At 42.6% G+C, this 21745-nt stretch overlaps 3 protein-coding genes across 3 annotated transcripts in view; 1 reads left to right on the top strand and 2 right to left on the bottom strand.

The window, feature by feature from the left end:
* Positions 1-10878, top strand: part of LOC118424780 (zinc finger FYVE domain-containing protein 26-like) — a 42850-nt gene extending 31972 nt beyond the window's left edge. Inside the window, exons 33-48 of the mRNA XM_035833513.1 lie at positions 1034-1266; positions 1830-1969; positions 2390-2442; positions 3059-3219; positions 3834-3973; positions 4334-4510; positions 4910-5075; positions 5534-5659; positions 5985-6140; positions 6487-6684; positions 7239-7501; positions 7924-8089; positions 8506-8565; positions 9169-9351; positions 10221-10271; positions 10624-10878. Of these exons, the coding sequence (XP_035689406.1) occupies positions 1034-1266; positions 1830-1969; positions 2390-2442; positions 3059-3219; positions 3834-3973; positions 4334-4510; positions 4910-5075; positions 5534-5659; positions 5985-6140; positions 6487-6684; positions 7239-7501; positions 7924-8089; positions 8506-8565; positions 9169-9351; positions 10221-10271; positions 10624-10842 (2492 nt within the window). The 3' untranslated portion in view covers positions 10843-10878. The remainder of the gene's footprint in view (positions 1-1033; positions 1267-1829; positions 1970-2389; positions 2443-3058; positions 3220-3833; positions 3974-4333; positions 4511-4909; positions 5076-5533; positions 5660-5984; positions 6141-6486; positions 6685-7238; positions 7502-7923; positions 8090-8505; positions 8566-9168; positions 9352-10220; positions 10272-10623) is intronic.
* A 1468-nt stretch (positions 10879-12346) lies between these two features.
* Positions 12347-16950, bottom strand: LOC118413415 (transmembrane protein 179B-like). Its single transcript, XM_035816787.1, has 5 exons — positions 16801-16950; positions 15623-15816; positions 14531-14659; positions 14018-14093; positions 12347-13815 (listed from the first exon to the last, which is right to left on the bottom strand). Exons 1-5 carry the CDS (start codon positions 16903-16905, stop codon positions 13642-13644), a joined length of 678 nt encoding a protein of 225 aa, XP_035672680.1. The 5' UTR covers positions 16906-16950; the 3' UTR covers positions 12347-13641.
* Positions 16951-18861: 1911 nt separating this feature from the next.
* LOC118421831 (kelch-like protein 24) lies at positions 18862-21638 on the bottom strand. The gene is made up of 2 exons (XM_035829336.1): positions 21613-21638; positions 18862-21075 (listed from the first exon to the last, which is right to left on the bottom strand). The coding sequence occupies exon 2, from the start codon at positions 21065-21067 to the stop codon at positions 19355-19357; it is 1713 nt and encodes a 570-aa protein (XP_035685229.1). The 5' UTR covers positions 21068-21075; positions 21613-21638; the 3' UTR covers positions 18862-19354.
* Positions 21639-21745: the final 107 nt, after the last annotated feature.

Below are 21745 nucleotides of genomic sequence, written 5' to 3'. Positions count from 1 at the left end.
AATGTTCTATGAGACTCGGAGAAAATTTGATTCGCCACGGGCCTTCAGACAAAGTGACTGTAAATTCAAATGCAAACATTGATTGTACATGCATGTTGTTCATTGTCAACAAATAGGTTCGTTGGAAAGCATTTCAGCACCACGGAAAGGTTTGGTTTATGCAGGCAAAAAATACAACAACAACAGTTCGAATTCAGATAATTTTGATCTCATTTCAGTCCTTGTAAACAAAAAGATTAGAATACTGTAAATGCATTTAAGTTCATGGGGATTTACTTTCATGTTAGCAGGAAAATGGAGTGTTCGCTGTGGGTTTAAGTTTGCGGTAGCGCCATAGACTGCAGTCTCATACTGTAATCATTGGAAAAATGTTCACGGTGGTTTTAAGTTCACGGTGAAGTGGTCACAGCAAAAACAGCGAACATGAAACCACCGCGAACATTTTTGCATTTACAGTATTCTGTCACATGCCTGAATGTTGTGTACTTGTGAACTTGTTTCCATTATCAATTTCCAAAACTTGTATTGCACCTTTTGTCAAGTCTGCATGCCTGTGACAAATATTACCACACTTTGCAATTGGCTTTCTGTTGTCTTGTCATTTTAATCATTGCATGCTTGAAATGTTGTCATTGTGTTGCAATTCTGGCATAAGCTAAATGTCTTCATATTCTAAGTGAATTTACACTGTCAGTCCCAATGCTTTAACATATTGTATTAACAGATGTTACATAAAGTACAATGTCAACATACTGTAAATGCAGAAGTGTTTGCAGTAGTTTCATGTTCACGTTTTTTGCGTTGGCCACTTTACCGCAAACTTAAAACCACCACAAACATTTTTTCCATTTAAGTATGTGACTACAGTCTATGGCGCTACTGCAAATTTAAAACCACAGTGAACACTCCATTTTCCTGCTACCGCAAATTTAAATCCCCGCAAACTTAAATGCGTTTACAGTCCTAACAGTCATTATGAGCTTTGTTCTGCATTGCAACATTCCTGTGTGTTTTTCTGTTTGTGCTTGTGTAGGTGACAGCAGCAGCCTGTACAGCACCAGTGCCAGTGGTAGGAGCTCAGCCAGCCTCCTCAGCTCGAGCGTTGGACAGAAGAGTCCTGTTCCCAGCAGGAAAGTTAAAACCCACGTGGGAGTCATGGCGGCTTCAGGCTACATCCTGCCTGAAGCTCCTCCCAACAGGGCTCAGTGGGTCCCCGATGAGGATGTCACACACTGCATGGTCTGCAAGTTTGAGCAGTTTGGGATGGTAGGTGGCGGGTGGACACACTTTCTCACTTTCTGTATCAGAAACGTTTCCTTGTGACTATATAAATTCGAAATTATCATATAGCCAGGCGCCGCAGACCAATCAGAAGGCCCCGTTCAATGTTGGTTATGATGCTGTAACACATAGCCAGCCTGGTGTGTATTGCTCCTTCTGATTGGTCAGAATTTGAACCAACAACATATGGTGTTGATTCAACACGCTGCATGGTCTACAAGTTTGAGCAGTTTGGGATGGTAGGTGGACACACTTGCCTTCAGCTCTTTTGCATTCATAGTTAGGGTATAAAATACCAGTTTCTCCCTGATCACTTCAGTGTCACTGACGAAAGATAGTGGATGCTAAATTGTCTGACCATTTCCAAAATCACATCCAGTTGCTTGAGTAACTACTTTTTGGCATATCTTTTTACATGGATGTCAGAAACATTTCCTTGTGACTATACATTATAAACATTCACTCCTCAATACTTTCACTGATGAGGTGCTCTCTCTTTTGACTCTGAAGTGATCTACATTTTTTTTTTTTCTGTTGCCCGTTTCCAGTTTAACCGTCGGCATCACTGCCGGAGATGTGGCAGGGTGGTGTGTTACAGCTGCTCCGGCCACAAGGTGCTGGTGGCTGGCTATGGGGACATCCCTGTCAGGATATGTGCGGAGTGCTATGAGCAATTCTACAGGGGAAGGTAAGTTAAATCGATCTGTGGGCCTGAGTTCAATCCCATGGTCGGCTTGGCTCGGACACGTTGTAAGGGATTGCTATGATAATCGTCTTTCGGGAGAAAAGTGAAACGGGGGTCCCGGCCCAAAATGGAACTACCTTGTTCCTACCTGACCTGACAAATTCTAAGAGTTCTCTATGGCAAACAATAAGACTACTTCCATTGATTGTACATGCATGTAATTCATTGTCAACAAATATGTTCATTGGAAAGCATTTCAGCACCACGGAAAGGTTGGGTTTGTGCAGGCAAAAAAATCGGTAACAACAGTTCAAATTCAGGAAATTTTGAACGCATTTCAGTCCTTGTAAATGGAAATATTGTAGTATTTTGTGTTTTGAAAAGTGCATGCATACTAAACAGTTCACTTCTCCATCTGTACAGATCCCGCCCCTCCAGTCCACAGTTGGAGGACAGACTGAAGGCCAGACTAGCAGGTACTAGATACAATCCATTGTCATAGAGTTAAAGTTAAAATTACTCGTACATCTGTGCAGATGTATAGGGACGTGGTGCCCATCTCCATTTCTGTAGCCCTTTGGCCACACATTTGTGCAAGCCACTACAGCAGGGGGCTGGCCCACTGGTAGTGATGTGTGTTTAAGTCCCATACTCTTCCTCATTAGTGCTGAGTGCTAAGCATAGAAAGCAGCATGTACCATTTTTAAAGTCTTTGGTATGACTCGGCCGGGAATCGAACTCACGACCTACCAAATGAAAGGCGAACATTCTACCCACGCGGACATTGCTCTGGTCATAAAGGTGTATAAAGGAATATAAAAAATCAGTTTCTTTGCAACAATGGAACAGCTTTTTACCACATGTACATAATGCAGGTGTGTTGTATACATAAAGATTTTTTTTCTAATCTAAAAGAGACATTTTAGCAATGGTTTTCAAAGGGGTGTAGCCAAGCTGTTCAAAAGGGATAACTTATTTACCACTATAGTCAAACCTGTCTATAGCGGCCACTCATAGCAGCTTAGTTATACCAGCTGTATTGATACAGATACAGATAATACAGGTTTGACTGTACCTATAACTACACCCTAGGTATCAGTGCCAGCCCTGTGGCCAGCGGTGCTGGCAGTGCCACCAGCGAGGCGCTGGAGCCAGACATCCACCAGGAGCAGCTGGACCAGCAATGGAGCTGGAGGCTGGAGTTAGAGGAGGACAGGAACACTGCAGTCAGGGATGAGTTCTATTATGAACAGGTACACACTATAGCCTGTGTTTACACAATCTCTTGCTGGCTGGGGTTAATTACACCCCTCCCCTAGGGTGGCGGCAATTGTAGGGCCGGCTGCTAGGGGCACGATTTTAGTCAGGCTAGTATACACTACAAGTCACTGGTCTATTGGTTCATTCGTGTTGTGAAAGTTAACACAGTAATATGGTCTTGAAATCCACATGAAGGAATACGTTCAGGTTAGAAGGAGTTAAAAGAGGACAGGAATACTGCAGTCAGGGAGGAGTTCTACATGTACTATGAACAGGTGCAGACTACAAGGCACTGGTTTATTGGTTCATTCATGTTGGGAAAATTATCTCAGTGATATTGTCATGACATCAACATTTGTGAAGGAATAAGTACAGGTTAGAAGAAGCTAGAGGGGGACAGGAACACTGCAGCCAGGGAGGAGTTCTACATGTACTATGAACAGGTACACACTATGAGGCATTGGTACATTCATGTTGGGAAAGCTATCACAGTGATATTGAACATTTGTGAAGAAATAAGGCCAGGTTAGAAGGAGTAAGAGGAGGACAGGAACACTGCAGTCAGGTGGTAAAAGAAAATAAACACATGATGTCCCGTCCCCTGCAGGCCCCCAACACGTCCCTGTGCGTGTCCCTGCTGAACCTCCACAGTGATGACCGCGCTGCAGGACAGCAGATGGTGCAGCTCAGCCACGCCCTGTCTCTCAACCTCAACTATCCTGATGTGGACTCAAGTCTCATTATAAGGTTGAAACTTAAGTTAAAGTTGCCCACATATCTGTAACAGATGCGTAGGGTGGTGCCCATCTCCATTTCTTTAGCCCTTGGGCCACACATTTGTGCAAGCCACTACAGCATGGGGCTAGTCTGCTGGTAGTGTGGTGTGTTAAGATAAAACAATAAATTTACAAAAAACTAAATATTTCATGCAGGTATGAGGTCTCTGAACTCTTGTTTTTTCTGAAATCAGGTGAAAATTAATGAGCGTGCTGATCCCTGAAATCTAATTGCTGTGGCCTTAATCAGCCTTCTACAACTGGAACAATTTCCAAATTCAGATATCGTTGCTATGAGAGGGGCTAAGGATGTGTATTGTCACTATTGCAGCATGCTGCGGTACCTGCTGTTCAATGCCAAGATGAAGTTTATGAAGGCGGGGGAGAGCTCTGGAATAGAGCTGTGCGACACATACCTGAGCCATGTGGATGTGCTGAAGATGCTGGCTAAGGCACACTTCCATGGCCTGCCGTCCATACAGGAGCTACAGTCTAAGGACAAGGCTAGGTAATTATTATAAGGCCAGTTATGAGACTGTTTGATTTGAGATCTCAAACATTTTCAAGGCTTCTAAAGTAAAAATGACTCTAGAAGTAGCATTTGCAAGAGAATGTAAGCTCTGCATTATACTGTATTTATTTTCATATGTTCAGTTTCACCACATTTATGGAAGGATTGACATAACAGGTGATCATCACCTTTGCATGATGTCAACCCAGAGACCAGACTGTAAGGTTTGTTCCGCTCACACCAGGAAGGACCCCTACTCTTTTCAATAACTTAAGTGCAGTGGGTTCTTTAACGTGCGACGGATGTGCGACCAAAAATTCGGGGTGAGCAACTTGCTGTGTTGACTGACAGTTGTAAACTTTCAATCTGATCCTGATCTGATCCCTGACCCTCCAGGCGGCTGAGGGACAGGTTGATCGAGGACGAGCGCCTGGACTTGGCCATGGACTTCTCCACTAAATGTGGGCTGGACTCTGCAGGCGTGTGGGCGGCCTGGGGCATGGCCTACCTCAGGACAGGAAACTACCAAGGTGCAAGGGAGAAATTCAGCAGGTGTTTGAAGGTAATTATGAGAAGAGTGTCAGGGTGTCTGCACCATTCCAATTTTTTATGTTATAGTCATGGTTGAGTCCAGGGTTCTAGCCAGCATCCATCCTTCCGTCCTTTGACAGAATTTTAATGCTGGGGACGGACAAAAAACTTTCCCCATTCCGTCCTCTATGACAAAAATCTGGGCATGTTAAGATATTAAAACAGATGCCGGTGAACCAAGCAGAATCTACCCGCAAAATTTGCCCCTCAAAATGCAGGAAATAGCATATCAGAGGGTCAAAATTTTTATAGAGGGAGCATGCCCCCAGACCACGTAGGATCGTTGCGCCTTCAGTGCTCCACAGAATTTTCAAATTCAAATTCCAGGGGACAGAAAAAAAATCAGGCTGGCTAGAACACTGGTTCAATCTGTCCAGCTTTCTGGCAGTTTTTATTGAATTTTTTTTGCTTTATTCCTTGTTTCTACAGCCCCCCTCAGATGTGAATATGATCAGCCATAGCTCCAAGATGCTGACAGGGATTCTTCAGTGCCTGGAGTCCACCTCCACTGCCACTCTGGCTCCAAGCAGGGACCTTGTCAAGAACCCCTATCTGGTCAGTAGCTTCATGTGTTGGTTTTAATTACAGTGAAAAGGCAACTGGTCCTAATGTTAATGATGTTAGGTTATTACACTAAATTGTAGATAGTTTGTAGCTGTTAATGATACATGTTATTTGCCATACATTGTACCTGTTGCAATTGTTGTGCAATAAACTTGACTTGACTAGACTTGTTACTGTCTCTTTAGAAATAGTGCGGCTTTTATCAGTGAATATATTCCATAGACATAATGGACTCTAACATGTGGTATTAATTCTTGTGAACTTGTATATTTAGAATTGCAGCAAAATTGTGAGAATTGCCTGTTGTCCCCTGCAGGGTCTGTCTGGACGCGACAGGGCCTCTCAGCTGTCTGACCAGATGTTCCAGGAATGTCTGTACTACCTGCGGACATACGGGACGCACCTGGACCTCATCAACTTCTACTACAGCTGTAACAAGCTGCCCAAGGCTGTCAAATACATTCTGGACAAGGTTGGCTGCTGAAAATTGTCTCCAAGATGCATTTGTGTTAGCAGTGGTTACTCCTGTGTGCAAAATGATCTTTAGATTTGGTAGCTAATAATAAATTGATGAAGTCTGTTCCCATTGTAATGCTGTATCCTTATCTGTATCTATTTTGCTAGCATAATCCCCCTTTGGCGTAAATAACCAGCTTCGTAGGCATACAGCGCAACAGCATCTGGTTATATTACACTGAAGGACCCTAATGTTAAGCTGCCCTCTTTAACCAGTGTAAAGTATACCTGCTTCAAGTACATTCTCTGAGTTAACGTAACAAAGAGTTACTGTAGTAACGGCCCTGTGTTTCCATCAACAGCACTGCTCTCCAGAAGTGTTCATCGAGGGTCTGCTGGTTCCCTGCCTGAGTCGAGCCCAGCTGCCCAAGCTGCAGGACCAGATGGTGATGTTTGATCCCACCCTGACCAAGTGGGCCACTTACCTAACTGCTGCCTGTCGTCACCTCAACAAGAACAATCGCAACTACAGCTTGTACCAGTTTCAGATATTCATGAAGGTGAGTTTTACCATCCTCGTATGCAGGGACATGACCAACGGTGAAAACGCCTGTCTGGATGTACCCTGCTTTCTCAACCGTCATTCTTAGTTCCTGTGGATGTCCCCCCAGACCAGCTGTCAGCCAATCAGAGAATAGGCCTTTCAGTTTTCAAAAGGGGTCTCGCATATATAAGGGTAAGCTCATTAATATTCATAAGCAGGGCGGTCAGGAACTAAGGGTGACGGTTGAGAAAGCAGGGTACATCCAGACAGGCGGTTTCGCCGTTGGATGTCCTGCGTAGGAGGATGGGTTTTACCCGACTCAATTTACAGTAAAATCTTGACAATCCCCCAAAAATGGCATATAGAAAAGTACAGGTTGCACCTGTCCTGCAGTACAATGTGAACCAGTCAGAATTGCCCTGAAGAAGGTGGCAGACAGTCACCAAAATGTTGGTGAGAATAAAGCAATGGTTGTGTTTCATTCATTTTCATTTCATAGAGTTAATAGAGTCTCTTTATTCTGTCAGGTGTTTCTGAAGTGTTCCCACATCATTAATTTTTGTTCCACAGGACTATGTACGAGCTGCCATGACCTGCATCAGGTTCTTCTCAGCCAGAGCCAGTACCTACACTGAGCTGTTCGACAGGCTGCATCACTTAGCCAGTGCCAAGCAGCACCTTACAAATGTCCTAGAGGAACAGCACAGTGACAGCATGGGCAGCAAGACAGCTGGCGGCCACAGCCCTGTGCTGACAGGACAGTCAGCTGGCTGGGGGGAGGACAGTAAAGAACCAAGTATGAAAATGGCCATGAGCAGACCAGAGCTGAACAGGTTAGACAACTAACATATAGTGTCATAATGTGTTCGCTAAAGCTTAAGTTGCCATACATCACATTGTGTTGTGTATAGGCTTGGCACCCATCTGTTTTAAAGCCCTAGGGTCACACATAGGTCACTACAGCAGGGGGCTAGTCCAGTGGTAGTGAAGTGTTTAGCTTCCATACTCTTCCTCTTAGTAGAGAAAGAATTTTGAACTATTCATTTTTAAGAGTCTTTGGTGTGGTAATGTGTTTGGTGCTTCACTATCAGTTGTGTTAAGCCAGACTTTTCACTTCTTCCATTGTGGAACCTGCCTTGAAGCTGTCATAATGATGATCACTAATAGCCATCTCATATTGTAGCTAAGAACTCCTATATGTAAACCGCTGTTCTATGTGTTTCACAGTTTCTTGTGTCCAAAACCATTTTCTTAGACACATCAACACGATCACCCTTCAGACGGACGTGACCAAGTTCCTTCACCGTTGTACGACCCTATCACAAAAGGGCGCGCCCAGTGTGGCGGGGGAGGTGGCCAGTCCTGGAAGCCTCCCCTCACTCTTCGGTAACAACAAGATCAAGTCTGAGGTCGCATGCATGGTGAGACATACGTGTTCTGTATGTAGTTATAGGCCACACCAAAGTTATTTATCGTTAGCACATCAAAATCGCATACAAAACCACTATTCCACCTTAAACAGACTAATCATTCATTGTTGTGCGGCTGTCATCCCTATATATTTCCGACAAGTCCGCTACAACAAGATTCCACACCCACACCCTTCCCATCATGCATTAATCCCTTAAGACACAATCGCTCATGAACACACCAGCGAAACCAAGACAGCTTTTGCTATTGCAAACCTGTAATAACCAGCAATCTGTAGAGAGATCCTCTATATTCACTGTGGTCTGCAGCAATGTAAATTGTATGTAAAACGGGTTACAGTAGGAAGTTATGAATGATATATACCTGTGAAATGCGTTAAACATGTTATATATGGTATATTTTCCAGGTCCTACTTGCTGGAACTCACATCCAGGATGGGTTTGGGCTTGCTTTCAGGATCATCCAGGTACGTGTACCATGTCCACACTTCTTGATGCTCGTGACAGAATAAACCATAGGTCTACTAGTCTTGATTGGTGTTTTACTGTACATGTACATGTATATTCTGGCTGATAAGACATTGATGAGGAATTTGTCACAATGGACCCCATTCCAGTTACGGTGGCCATTTTGGATTTTCCGGAGCCGTCCAGAGTCATTGCACCAAAACCAGGCTTGCCCTTATTGAAAGCATTGTATTAAACTATAGTAGACCATCTTTAATGCTAGTTTTTCCCCTCTAACTTGAAATACTTTGAATTCAAAATTGCTGCCATAATTGGAATGGCGTCTATTTTATTGAGCGCATTATTTTGCCTGAAAATCTACCCAAAACATTGAGCAGGGTTCGGCCATGACTACAAAAAGTGATCAAGCGGTATTGCTGTCAAAAAGACTACCCTTGAGCTCACAAACTCTTCGGGCTAGCTATTTCCCCGCAATATAACGTCTAGCTGTAGACCAAACAGCAACAGTTACTACAAATGAACCCCAGGAAATCCACAGCTGGTAATGGCGCCTATTGAGACTTGTTCTCCAGCTATGTATTGTAACTGTTATTTTTCCACAGGACTTCCACCTGAATGGCACCCTGGTGTACATCCAGGCTGGCAGGACCCTGGCCAAACAGAGGCAGTACAAGGAGATCAGCCAGCTGCTGCAGTGTGTGGAGGAGTCAGGGCTGTCCGACGAGCAGAGCTGGGACGAGATCATCGGAGCTTGTCTCTTAGTGGTGGCCGATGACCCCGGACAGGTACCTTTGGGGATCCTTTGCAGAAATGCAGAAATGTTCGCGGTGGAGTAATGTTCTTCATGTTCTAATACACTTCACCGCGAACTCAAAACCACCGCGAACATTTTTCTATTATGGTATTAGACTGTAGTCTATGGTGTTACCACAAACTTCCTTTTCCCGCTACCGCGAAATTAAATCCCCGCGAACTTAAATGCATTTACAGTACTTTATTAGTCCATTAGCTGACGTACAAATTTTACAAATTGCACTCAGCTGAGCTTCCTGGATATGTCACGACATGTAAAAATACAAACATAACACATACATGTACATGTACTTACTGTACAGTTCGTCTAATCAAGTTGAATTTTCCATATGTCTTAAGGGACTCCTGCCTAAACCTTTCCCTACTAGCAGATTGTACATAATGATTGTTTGACAAATCATTCCATGTAGATATGGATCTACATGTATGGATGGGAAAGTTTAATCTGGAGGATGACATGTCATCTGCTGTCTGAATATTCCGAAGAAGTAGTAGTAGTAGTATCCATTATTTTGATTATGATGCTGCTGGGATCCCTGACATAGGGGTAGGCAGAAGTTGGATAGTCTTCACACCGCACTTCCACTGCTGAATATCCCTTCACATCAATATGTCATTTGTCTCAAACATTATTATTATCATAAAGGTTTTGGTGCTGTAAATGGGAAATGTATTATCATACGGGATGCAAATACTAGTAGTTCTCTTATTGATAGTAAAAATCAAAGTATTATCAAGGAGGTTAAAGAAAGAGTTCTTTAACCTCCTTGGTATTATAATTTAGTATTTCTGGTTTTTCCTATTATCTAATATCAATTTATGTATATCTATTTTGTATTAGTCAAAGGAAGCTGAAAGCTTGATCAAGAGAATCAGAAGTGATGCCAACAAGGTATTTATATTTGTACTCTATGACTTTCTGTTTGCATTTTGTAACTCAGAATTTGAAATTTGGAAAACACATATAGCCAACACCACTTTAATTTGTTGGTTCACAGATTTTCAAAAAGTGGAAAAAAATATGCCTAACTGGAAAAACAACATGAAAACAAAGCCCGCAGACCAGGTGTATGCCTTGGTGCAATTTGTTTCACGAAGTGAATACAGTCATATTTAAGTTTTCCTCCCTGCCTGTTGCATTTATGATGTCCACACGCTTTATTTTCACTTTTAAAAATCCGTGAACCAACAAATTAAAGTGTGTGGCCTTAAGCCTGACTGAAACTTCTTGTCTCCCTCCCCAGATCAACGCCTATATCCTGTGTGGAAAGCTGAAGTCTGCATACCTGATCGCGGTGCGTGGCGAGCGTGTGGACGACATCCGGCGGATCGCCGGTACGGCGGAGCGACACGGGCAGTCTGCGGTGAAGAGCATTTGCGACAAGTGGCTGCTGGGATGGGAGGAGAAGAGGCAGAAGGAACGGCAGCAGCAGGAGCTGCTCAGGAACGTCAGGAGAAAATAACACGTCGTCACTTAAGCCGGGTTCACTAATCTCCAAGCAGATCCTTCGGTAGAATAAGATAGTTAGTCTCCCACCAGACCCAAAGGTGCCTAAAGAGATAGTATCAAAGCTGGCAAAGGAGTATAGCCAGCCAAAGGGAGATAGCCGGCTAAGGGAGTCAAACGGGCACTTGCCAGCTTTGATACTATTTCTAAGGCACCGTAGGGTCTGCTTGGAGACTAAAAATAACACATTGTTGTCACTTAAGCCAGGTTCACCTCCAAGCAGATCCTTTGGTAGCATAAGATAGTATCAAAAGCAGGCAGAGGAGTGAAACCGGCTTAGGAGTGTGTTTGGCTATAGGGCAAATGGACATCTTTTGGCTGACTACACTCCTTGGCCAGTTGGGTACTTATGCTGTTGTAGGATCTGCTTGGAGATTAGGGTTCACATGTATTTTAGTCTGTATGAGGTCCATGTTGAATTCCTAGCCTCTACCAGACTCCACAAGTCGCTGGAAAAGTAGTAGAAATTGGACAAATATAGACATATTACATGCCAGCAGAGTTAGCTGTGGGTTGAGCATGTTTGGCGATCAGCCAACTCCTCTGGCTTGTTATCTGGCTATATTTGTCCAATTTCTTTTTTTTCAGCGACCTGTGGAGCCTGGTAGAGGCTCCACAAGTATGAACTCACCTTAAAACATGCTCATCTTACGCATTTCTCAAGCTCTGTTTAACCCCTCACTGCAGAGGGAGCCTTTTGGCACAAAACTTTGTATTGGATATGGGGTTAGGCCACAGGGGGAAAGTTAAATAATTGCATATCAGCTTTAAATTTGTATAATATTATAAAGTGTAAATGAACAAGGAAATGTGAATACATGTACTGTGGGCCTTTCTTCTGCATAATTTAATTTGAAGATATAGTATTAATTTTAAGATGATATTTCACTGCCTCTGGTAAGCTAGCAAGTGGCTGGCAACGTCAGTCCATCGTACAAATTGTATATTTAAAAAGAATGCTTATTAGGCAGTACAGTGGAGGTTATCTAAGGTGTTTTTTTTTCTTTCATATGATGAATTCAACTGAAGATGTGACAGTTCTGTAACAATTTATGAAAAATCATGAAGTCAGCTCTGCAGGTAGCTTCATTCTCAAAATTCATTGTAGTAAAATGATGCAACAGCAATTTGGTTGCCAGAAAGTTGGGGTAAATGCATCTCTGCAAGTTCATTAGTTGAAAATCATAACCTTTATGATGTTCATGTATGTCTTTTTGCTGCTAATTAAGGCAAATCCATGCAAAGAATTTTTCCTTGAATGTACATGATACTTAGTATACATGTGCGATGCAAATAAGTTTCCGTCACGTAAACCTTGACATCTGCAGTGCAAGCAATACAGAGGACAACTGAAACTATAAACTCCGATAGTAATAAGTGAGTGAGTGACATCCCTCACATGCTCAATGATCTTTTCAGTGCAAAAACCTCACTATAAATGGCAATAAAGAGGACATATGTAAATTGTACATGTCTCTATTTATTCCAAAATTACATAATTGGTGTGATGTACACATCACACACATGATGAAAAAGAAATGTAGTCAATGAGGGATCATAGGCTCAAAAATAAAAATATTTAAAAAAAATGGAAGCTGGAAGACCCGGAAGTGATAGCCCAGGGTCCCCAGGTAGTCTCAACCAGACTCCGGGTCACTGGAAAACGGTAGAAATGGCTTACTCCTCGATTTGTTCCATTTCTACGGTTTTCCAGCGACCGGGAGTCTGGTAGAGACTAGTCCCCAGGGATGGCACTGGATGGTGTGGAGATGACATTACCTTGATGCAGACCACTCTACATACAGTTGAGCATACCTCATCAAGTAAGTAAGTATGGTATTACACACTGGTCACATTAGTGACATTTGAAGTATATACATAAACATATGATTTTCATATAAAGTTGTCTTCTTACAATTATTTTATTTACAATTATCATAAGTAAATTGTTTTGGATATTCTCCATTGCAGTTGGTTTCTTCTGCCAAACCATACATACCAAGATAGAAATGTTTTCTACCTTTCTACAACATAGTTTTCATTACAATAGAACCAAGCTATAGTCTCAGACTATGTACTTTTTGTACACTACAACCTAGCTACAAAAAAATATACATTTATAGGTGATGTTCAAATGTGAAAATAAAAAAAAAAGTGGTAAATGATAGGATTTTTCCATTAAACAAATCATCTGAGTTTGCTATTTACATTGATTTAGGAAAAAAATCAGTTTTATGGGGACTGTACAGTCCATAAGTGGTTCATGGCAAGGTAGTAATAGTGGTGGTACATTTATTAAGATCATACATAGTACAACAATGTAATTGGTTTCTACCTGCCAATCTTGTCGATTACAGATAATCCATAGTAGATTTTTTTTAACTGACTAATAACGCATAGAGCATCCAAAAATCTTTCCAAAAATGATTTCATCAGGTTGGTAGATCATAGGACCTTGGAGTTTTCTTTTACACAACCAGTTATTCTCACCTTGCTGACATACAAACTCAGCCACTTTTACGATTGTGTTCTCACCTCAAAAGCGCCACCTACATCGGCTACATGTAGCGGCAAGACACAGAACTTCAGTTAGAAGCTCTGAGGAAAATGTCTGACAGACATCAAAACGTCAGCAAGGTGAGAATAACTGGTTGTGTGAAAGAAAACTCCTACGTCCTAGCATCCATAAACGATGTCAGTTGAAAGAGCTTTGATCCAGATTGAGAGAGATCACTATTTCTGCCATCATCTCCAGTTAGATGACTCTGCTGGCGCTGGGGTCGTATTCAGGATGGTCTGTGATAGGGGCCTTGTCCGACACCGTGGCAGGCATCTGCGCCTGTGACCGGGCTCTTCTGTTTAGCCTCCATCTCCAGAGGGACATCCCCAGATTGCCACCCCACATCAGGAAAGTCACCCAGAAGGCACCCTGCAATCAAACGACACCCTACTTAAGCCTCAAGTTTCACCCATCATCTGGCCAAATGTTGCCAGCTGATGGAGAAACAAGTCACAATTGAGACAGCAGAGTTTGTCACACAGAATAGTATAACTTAGACTTTCCTGTAACTCATAGAGAAAGTTTAGTGCCAAGTATAAGAAGCAACAACTAGTTTTCCCTCGAGTCTTACCTGTGCAGCTGCCAGGTGTGTATAAAATGTTGAACCATTGTACGTTCCCCAGTCCAAAGTTGGTGCATCCACACATCTGTACAAAATCCACAAAAAATTCACTTCCTGTTAATCATCTAGGTCACATTTTCCAATGTTATACAGCAATAATTATTCATTCATTCTAAAAGATTATATTTAGGAGTAATGTTACGTGTAGTCTGTCATTTCTAATCTCCAAGCAGATCCTACGGTGGCACAAGATGGTATCAAAAGCTGCCAGAGGAGTGAAGCCAGCCTAGGTACTCTCCAAGCAGAGGTTGAATTGCGCAGACATAGTAGTAGTCGGAAAAATTACAGGAAGAGTGCCCCTGTAATTTTTCCTACTACTACTATATCTGTGCGATTCAACCTTTGCTTGGAGAGTAGGTCTAGGAGTGTTTGGCTACCGAATTTTTCTCTTATTTGAAGGGCTCTGTAAAATGGAACATTGAACACACCAAACGAGTGTTATAGAACTATTAGTATACATACTTGAACCCTAAGCTGCTGAGAGAGGTACACCACATGGTGAACCCCACTGACATGACACAGGCAGCGATGAAGACCAGGGCCATCAGGCCTGCATTGCACAGGATGACTGGCATCACCCACATCTCTGCCCTGGAAACAGAAACTCTTCTACTTAACTTGAAAGTTCATCTGTGTTGGTAGAGGTCATTTATGTTTTTATTGAAGTAATTTAACTGTAATATCCAACATAAAAATTGGACTCACCCAAATTTTTGACTGAACAGCACCAGTCGTTGTCAAGGAATGAACAATTGACTACTGTCATGACGGTGGGCGCCATAGACTTCCTGCAACCTATGATCCACTGCTTACTGAGTCACATGTTCTATCTGCTTAACGTGACGTCACGACTGCAGTGGATTGTTATCACTTGACAAAGACTGGTGCTGTTCAGTCAAAAGTTTGGGTGAGTCCAATTTTTGTGTTGGATATTACAGTTCAATTATTTCAATAACTTCTCTTGCTTTCTTGAGGATTAAATGACTTCTGGGTCAAGTGCTCTAATCTCCAGGCAGATCTTGCTACATGGCCAATGAAACTCCCCAGCCGGCTAAACTCCTTCCCAGCTTATGATACTATCTTATGCCATAGCAATATCTGCCTGGAGATGCTCTACAACTTTAAAAGAAACATAAAACCTATTTTCTAATACAAATTTTGTTCACCTAATCCCTACACAATATGCATCAACTCTCATTCTGATTAGTAGTTATCAGTAATGTTAGCTCATCAGAGAAAATTAATCATTTACCAAAAGAGGGTGCATGGACAAAACAACTGAAGCAAACTTGCAGTTCTACAGAAAATCACTAGGAGACATCCAAAATATCAGTCCTGATTTTACCTCAGGTTGTTTGAACTTGAGCACAAAAAGAAATAAGAAAAGAAAGGGAAGTCAGTGGGTAAAGATATTGGACATATTGGACATTTCACATATTGGACAGGAAAAACAGTGACAAATCACTTAAATATGACATGATCTTTACAAATTTGTAAACTGTTGTAATGACATAGACTATTATTACTGCCCCATATCCCAAACATGGTACCTACGGGTCTATCTGTTTGTAGAGGGCATAGCCATGGTAACCCGCAGCCAGCAGTCCATAGAACAGGGTAAACACACTCAGGTAGATACAAAAATGGCAGGAACTGGGAGAACCAAAGCTTGCCACTTCAAATGTTTTTGCCGTTTCATTTTTCCATTTCAAGCTGCCATACAAGATACAATTGGATCCAAAGTTGGCCTGTAAAGAAAAGACAATACAAATACACATATCAGGTATTGAGAACTGTTCCAACATGCTGGGTGGTATTATGTCCTTAACGTATAAAAAAGTGATATCCAGCAAACAATTTAACAGTTATCTTACCTCTGCACAACCTCTGTACAAGTCAATTCATCAGGCCTAATCTCTACCTAATCTCTTTTTCTAGTTGATATTTAGTCCTTTGTGGTTTCATCAAATGCAACGCTGGTCAAAGACATCTCGCCCATCCCTGTATCATAAGGCCACACCAATTTAATGCTAGTTCACCTCTATCCATGGGGTAACCTATATCCGTTGCTTTTTAGAAAAAGGTATTTTATAAAGTCGACCGACATTAGTTTCAAACTACAATATTTTGAACATATTGCAACTTGAAACCATCGTCCGTCCGTCCAGTTGATAGCCTTAAATACCATGTTGGTATTAAAACACAACAAATATAGGTTACCCCGCAGATAAAGGTGATCTACTTGAGGCCCCATATTAGTAAATTGGGAGTCAGTTGAGGCAGTGTAAATTTGCCAACGGGAGGTGTGGCCAATTTTTTTTTTCAAATTGGGAAAAATAGGACAGCAGAATCCGAGAAGCAACAAATAAAATTGGTGTGGCCTAAGTAATGATCAACGCCCCTCGGGCACTTAGGAACAGTCCATTGACCCTGTTGACCCGCCCACCACCCTCAGACTTCTTGATAATGACCTTTAGCTTTTCCGGCGTCTTCGAACCACTCATCACTTGCATAAAACAATATACATAACCTCATGATACTATTCGTCGTTGTCTCGCTGATGAACTTGAACGAATTATCGGCAACTTCAGGAGTAAGCACCTTCTAATAACTTCCTGCCCAATGTGTTTACACTTGCGCTGGTGGACACGTTAACTTTAGATGAACAACAGTGCTCTCCTGTATTTTACACCGTTATTTTCACTACATGGACGACAAAACGAGTCTCATACCTCTTCAATACCGGTTGGAATAGACGTGGCTAAGCTGGCGATACCGCAGGCAGCGTAAAGTAAAGTTTGGACCAATAACATCACATTCACCCCAACTCCTGCCATTTTGTCTTCTCAAAACTTGTGGTAGTGGTGCATCATGGGAATGTTTAATACCTTGTGGGCGTGGCGTTCATGGCGACGCCTCAGGGGTGGATCCTTTTAAAGACGCCCAGAGCAGTTTTTTTAGTCTTTTCAAATTTAATTTTTCACGTCATTTTTACACACTGTAAGCTTGAGTAACACTATCTCAATGCATATAGACCTTTATTGAGCAAAGATGAGACATCGCTGGGTGGTGAGAACTCATTGAAAATCAGAGCGCTGCACGTGTCATTATTTCAAATTTGTGGAACGCACGCGAACATGACCAATGAATCCCGAATGCTTCCGGAGATGTCGTCACTTGTTCGAATATGGTTTCGATTTGCGAACGGGCGAATCAGATTCACTTCGCTCGGTGACCTCATGCGTTCGAAAATCTCCGAAAAGTACCGACGGGAAACCGTTAGTGGCTCAATCCTGTGCTGATTTATTGTAGGATATAATAAATCAAAGGGGGCCGTTTGCGGCATGTTTCTGCGTCCTTTTAAACGTTGAAAGTACGAAATAGTGATACAAATGTGCTAGAATGGTGAAGTAAATGTCAATATCGTACCGATTGTCTCATCCAGAATATTTCCTATTTTAATGCACTAAAAACTGCTCTGGGCGCCTTTAAAGGCACGCAATGCGATTTTTTGGTCTTTTCACATTCAATTTTCAAGTCATTTTTACACAGAATAAGGTTAAATAACACTATCTCATTACATATGGACTTCCATTGAGCAAAGATGAGATATCGTTGGGTGATGAGAACTCATTGAAAATCCGAGCACTGCACGTGCCATTATTTCAAATTTTCGAACATGACCGATGAGTCCCGAACATTTCCAGAGATATTGTCACTTGATCGAATCAGATTTCGATTTGCGAACGGGCGAATCAGATTCAACTCGCTAGGTGACTGGGTGCCTTTAAATGCATTTGCGATGTGACAGTGTTGCATCGCGCTCCTTTGAGGCCCGCCCAACTGAACAGCCTTCCCTGATAGGAGACCAATCAGCCCCTGGCAGCTAGAGGTTGTTCAACACTGATATGACAGCAGTCCCTGGCAGTACTGATCACCATGAAAGTTGTTTCTGGTGTCTGTCTTTCTGTCTGAATGTGTACTTCCAGATCAAGGAAGCTAACCTACTTGTTCCAGATATTTGTGGTCAGCACAACCAACCTTGGCACAACTTAAGAACCTCAGGATGTATTGTGTTGATATTTATCATGATCAGATATTCCAAATAACCTGCCTGTGAGGCGCAACGGCTAGAGCGTTGGAATCAGAATCAGTAGGTCCTGAGTTCGATACTCGGTATGCCCATGAGCCTCACAGCTTATCTGTCTAAAGGTGCCAAAAACATAATCTCCAAGCAGATCCTATGGTAGCAAAAGCTGGAAGAGGAGTGAAGCCGGCTTAGGAGTGTGTTTGGCTACCGGGGATCTGCCTGCACTAAAACAGGGAGGAGCATTTCTATTCAACAATGGTGTTGCTGCCCCACCCTGTAGCCATGTGCTAATGATTTTACGAGCAACTTACACTGAGACAAAGTCTTTGACCAGCACATGTCCCAGTTGGAAGTTAGCACCAAACAGGAAGGAGGGCAATTAGCGCCTACACTGCAAACACAGTTTAAATGGGAAACAATTGGATGTTAATAGCCTTTGTTCAAGCCAACTGGAGGCAGATTCTACATGGCAAATGTACACCTCTTGGCTGACTACACTCCTTGGCCAGTTTGGTACTATTTTATGCCATTGTAGGATCTGCTTGGAGATTACCAAAAACACATATGGATTTGGTGCTGCCAGTGTGTCAACATCTTCACACTTGCCACTATGGCACTAAGACCCGTTAATTTTTTTTTTCAGCTATTCCACACATCCAACCATTCATCCCTAAACAAGTAACGCTTTTCAACATGTGATAGCTGTAGATGTATTCAGAGAAAAATACCAAAACATCTATCATATACAAGGTCTCCACTACCTTTAATCTTTATCTTAAGATCATAGGATGAGCTAAAAAGCCATCTCAGGCATGATCAGGCAATACAAGTAACAATAACAGTAAGGTAAGGTAAGCTAACAATAACAGTATTAGTAAGTTATCATACATAACTTATATCCAAAGCAATGACAAACACAATCCCTTATTAGTGTAAACAAATCTATGTCTGATCTATAGCAAAAGGGGCCATAAAACAGAAACACCTTTTTGTGGTACAGACATATACATACAGGCAAGTATAGCATAGTAAGACAATAAAGCCAGCATTGCAATGTCTATGGCAATATAGAAACGCTAATAGTTCTCAATGATAAGTCATAATACAATGTAATTGCTTCCCAAATTCACTTCCAGTGTAAGTTTACAGCACCATAATAGCATATGCTTGGGTCAGCTGTTAAAAAGCCCGCTTAGCTATTTTGATAGGATTACAGCATAGTGTGAGCATAGTGGAATTGGTAGATCTTTTACAAAACCCATGGTCATGGTATCACTGTTCATATCGTAACACTGAACCCTTGCATGGGGCACAGTGAGATAGTGGTGGAACAACTTGCTCAGGCCACCAGTGATGTAGATCTCCGAGCCGCACACGAAGGCGCTGCTGTGGTCCCATGATTTCAGTGGTTCAGCCTTCATCCTCTCGTAGCTGTCAAGCTGTGGATCGTAGCGAAGGACGCGGGACAAGCTTCCACCAACCAAGTAGATCTTTGCATTGACTGGGCACGCTCTAACACATATTGCTGGCTCTGGCAATTCCATCGTCTTGACCGTCCACTCATTGTGGCTGGGGTTGTAGCACTGGATAGTTGTAGAATCAAGCTCACCACCAAACACGTAGATGTTGTTGCAACATGCTGCTATGCCAAAGTTCCTGACACCTAATTTCAGTCGTTTTACCTTTTTCCAGGTTCCTGTCTCCTCCGTGTACAGTTCAACAGAAGATAACGGTTCTTCCCTGTCATCATCAAACGGGTCCTGCCCACCAACCACGTACACCTGCCCGTGCAGAGCCGCCATTCCATGGCACACCCTTCTCTTTCTTAAAGATGCCAGCTTGGTCCAAGAATTCTGGGTAGAGTTGTACCTGTAAGCTTGAGATGGAGACACGCCACCCCCCGTCAGAATGATGTCATTGTTTACAACACAGACGGCACTTGACTCAGTGTGTTTGAGGGATCGTGGCATTGGCTTTTTGTCAATGATATCACCGTGGAGATTAAGTCTGTACATGAAGAGGTTTGCTTCTACCTCACACCGTCCCATCGACTCCCCCTTGTCCGTGGCACCACCAAGCACTATAATTTCTTCTTGGTGAATCTGGCGAGGTCTTGCATGTCTACCATCCTCCTTAGTCAGCTCCTCTATTCCAAGAACTTCGGACAGGACCTGGTCTGTCTCAGTAACATCCTTGATTAAACTCGGGTTCACATGTGAGAAACGAACACATGCCAACATCTCTCCAAGATGTCTTTGTCGTTCCTCAAGATCGTGCAGTGCCCAATGGATGATCGCCTCTAATACACGTTCCTCATTCCTGACGTGAAGGCCATCATCTGTTATGTACATCTTCAGATAGTCCACAGGTAGCTCGAGGAACTGCTCAGTCCGGCATACAGCTTCAAACTTCTTCAGAGCATAGCTTCTTGCCATGGCAGACAAACATGTGTACGACAGCTTGTCTGCCAGTGCCCAGGTTCTCAAACACGTGTCAGACCTTAACTTGTCCTTCAAGAACTTCTCACAGGCTTCCTCGACAGGTTTGACCTGTAGCATGTTGGCTGCTTCAAATATTGGCAGGACATTGTCCATGGTGATGTTGATATTGGATGTGTAGGCATAGTTCACCAACAATTCTAGAGCCTCCCCGTTCAACCCTAACATCTCTATTTTGTCCCTTGTACTCTCAGGATGGCCTCCACGGAACATGGCATGGAAGTAGTCGGTGCAGGCAGACAGGACCAGGCGATGACAGGGGATCTCCTTCCCTTCAGCACACAGGGTCAGGTCCACCAGGTGACCCTCTGACCTGAATTCCTGTAGCCTCTGAAAGAAGCAGGCTGCATAACTGTCATCCTCTACACCCGGTATCTTCGGATCTGGCGTCCAAGGCCTCAGCCAGGCCATGGCATCCACTGTTGGGAATATAAGTTAATAAAATGTTTAATATGTCATTTGATGCAATATTAAAGTGGAGAGCAGCCTAAAATGGAATCAGCCGTTTCCTACCTGACCGAAGAAACTCTACTGAGCTCTATTTTCTTTATACCACATTAACATTAACGTTATATCATAATCTTTAATATTCTAAAAGTAGCACAATGTGACAATGTCTATCACATCAAAATCAATGATGACTACACGATGCTTCCTATTGGCAATTATAGATTACCTTCAAGTTGTTGTTGATTAACTGTTATCATAAATAATGCAACAAATTATTATAGTCCCACAGCAAGCAAACTTAATTCGCGCCCCCCTCCCCCTTTCATTTTAGGACGTCAATTATATATTATATACAGATCGTGCTATCGTTTCATTGTTAGAAATGTAGTTACTACTTCTACCTTCGGCTACATACGTACATATTACTTCTGGCACCGGTAAGTTGACAAAAGTCTGAGAGTATTTGGATATAAAACACGGAGCTGTTGCACGAGTCGACGACCCACCCTGGACCCACGTGAGAGTTGAGGTCTGCTTTAATATTCTGTTACGTATTACTCCGAAGCGCGTAGGCGGCTATGTCCCAACAAGGACCTGATGTAACGTCCTTGGTTAGCCTCTACCAGGCTTCGTGGTTCG

The sequence above is a fragment of the Branchiostoma floridae genome, chromosome 1 (genome assembly GCF_000003815.2).
Source record: "Branchiostoma floridae strain S238N-H82 chromosome 1, Bfl_VNyyK, whole genome shotgun sequence".
In the NCBI taxonomy this organism is placed as follows: Eukaryota; Metazoa; Chordata; class Leptocardii; order Amphioxiformes; family Branchiostomatidae; genus Branchiostoma; species Branchiostoma floridae.
Note: the sequence above shows the minus strand (reverse complement) of the source record. Positions and strands in the feature narration are given on the sequence as shown.

Excerpts from the sequence above, each read along its gene's own strand:
- LOC118413415 (XM_035816787.1), bottom strand. The coding sequence starts at position 16,905 with ATGGCAGGAGTTGGGGTGAATGTGATGTTATTGGTCCAAACTTTACTT. Across the intron at positions 14,660-15,622 it reads CTCTACAAACAGATAGACCC|GGCAGAGATGTGGGTGATGC; the intron begins GTAGGTACCATG and ends TTCTGTTTCCAG. Across the intron at positions 14,094-14,530 it reads CTCAGCAGCTTAGGGTTCAA|ATGTGTGGATGCACCAACTT; the intron begins GTATGTATACTA and ends GATTTTGTACAG.
- LOC118421831 (XM_035829336.1), bottom strand. The coding sequence starts at position 21,067 with ATGGCCTGGCTGAGGCCTTGGACGCCAGATCCGAAGATACCGGGTGTA.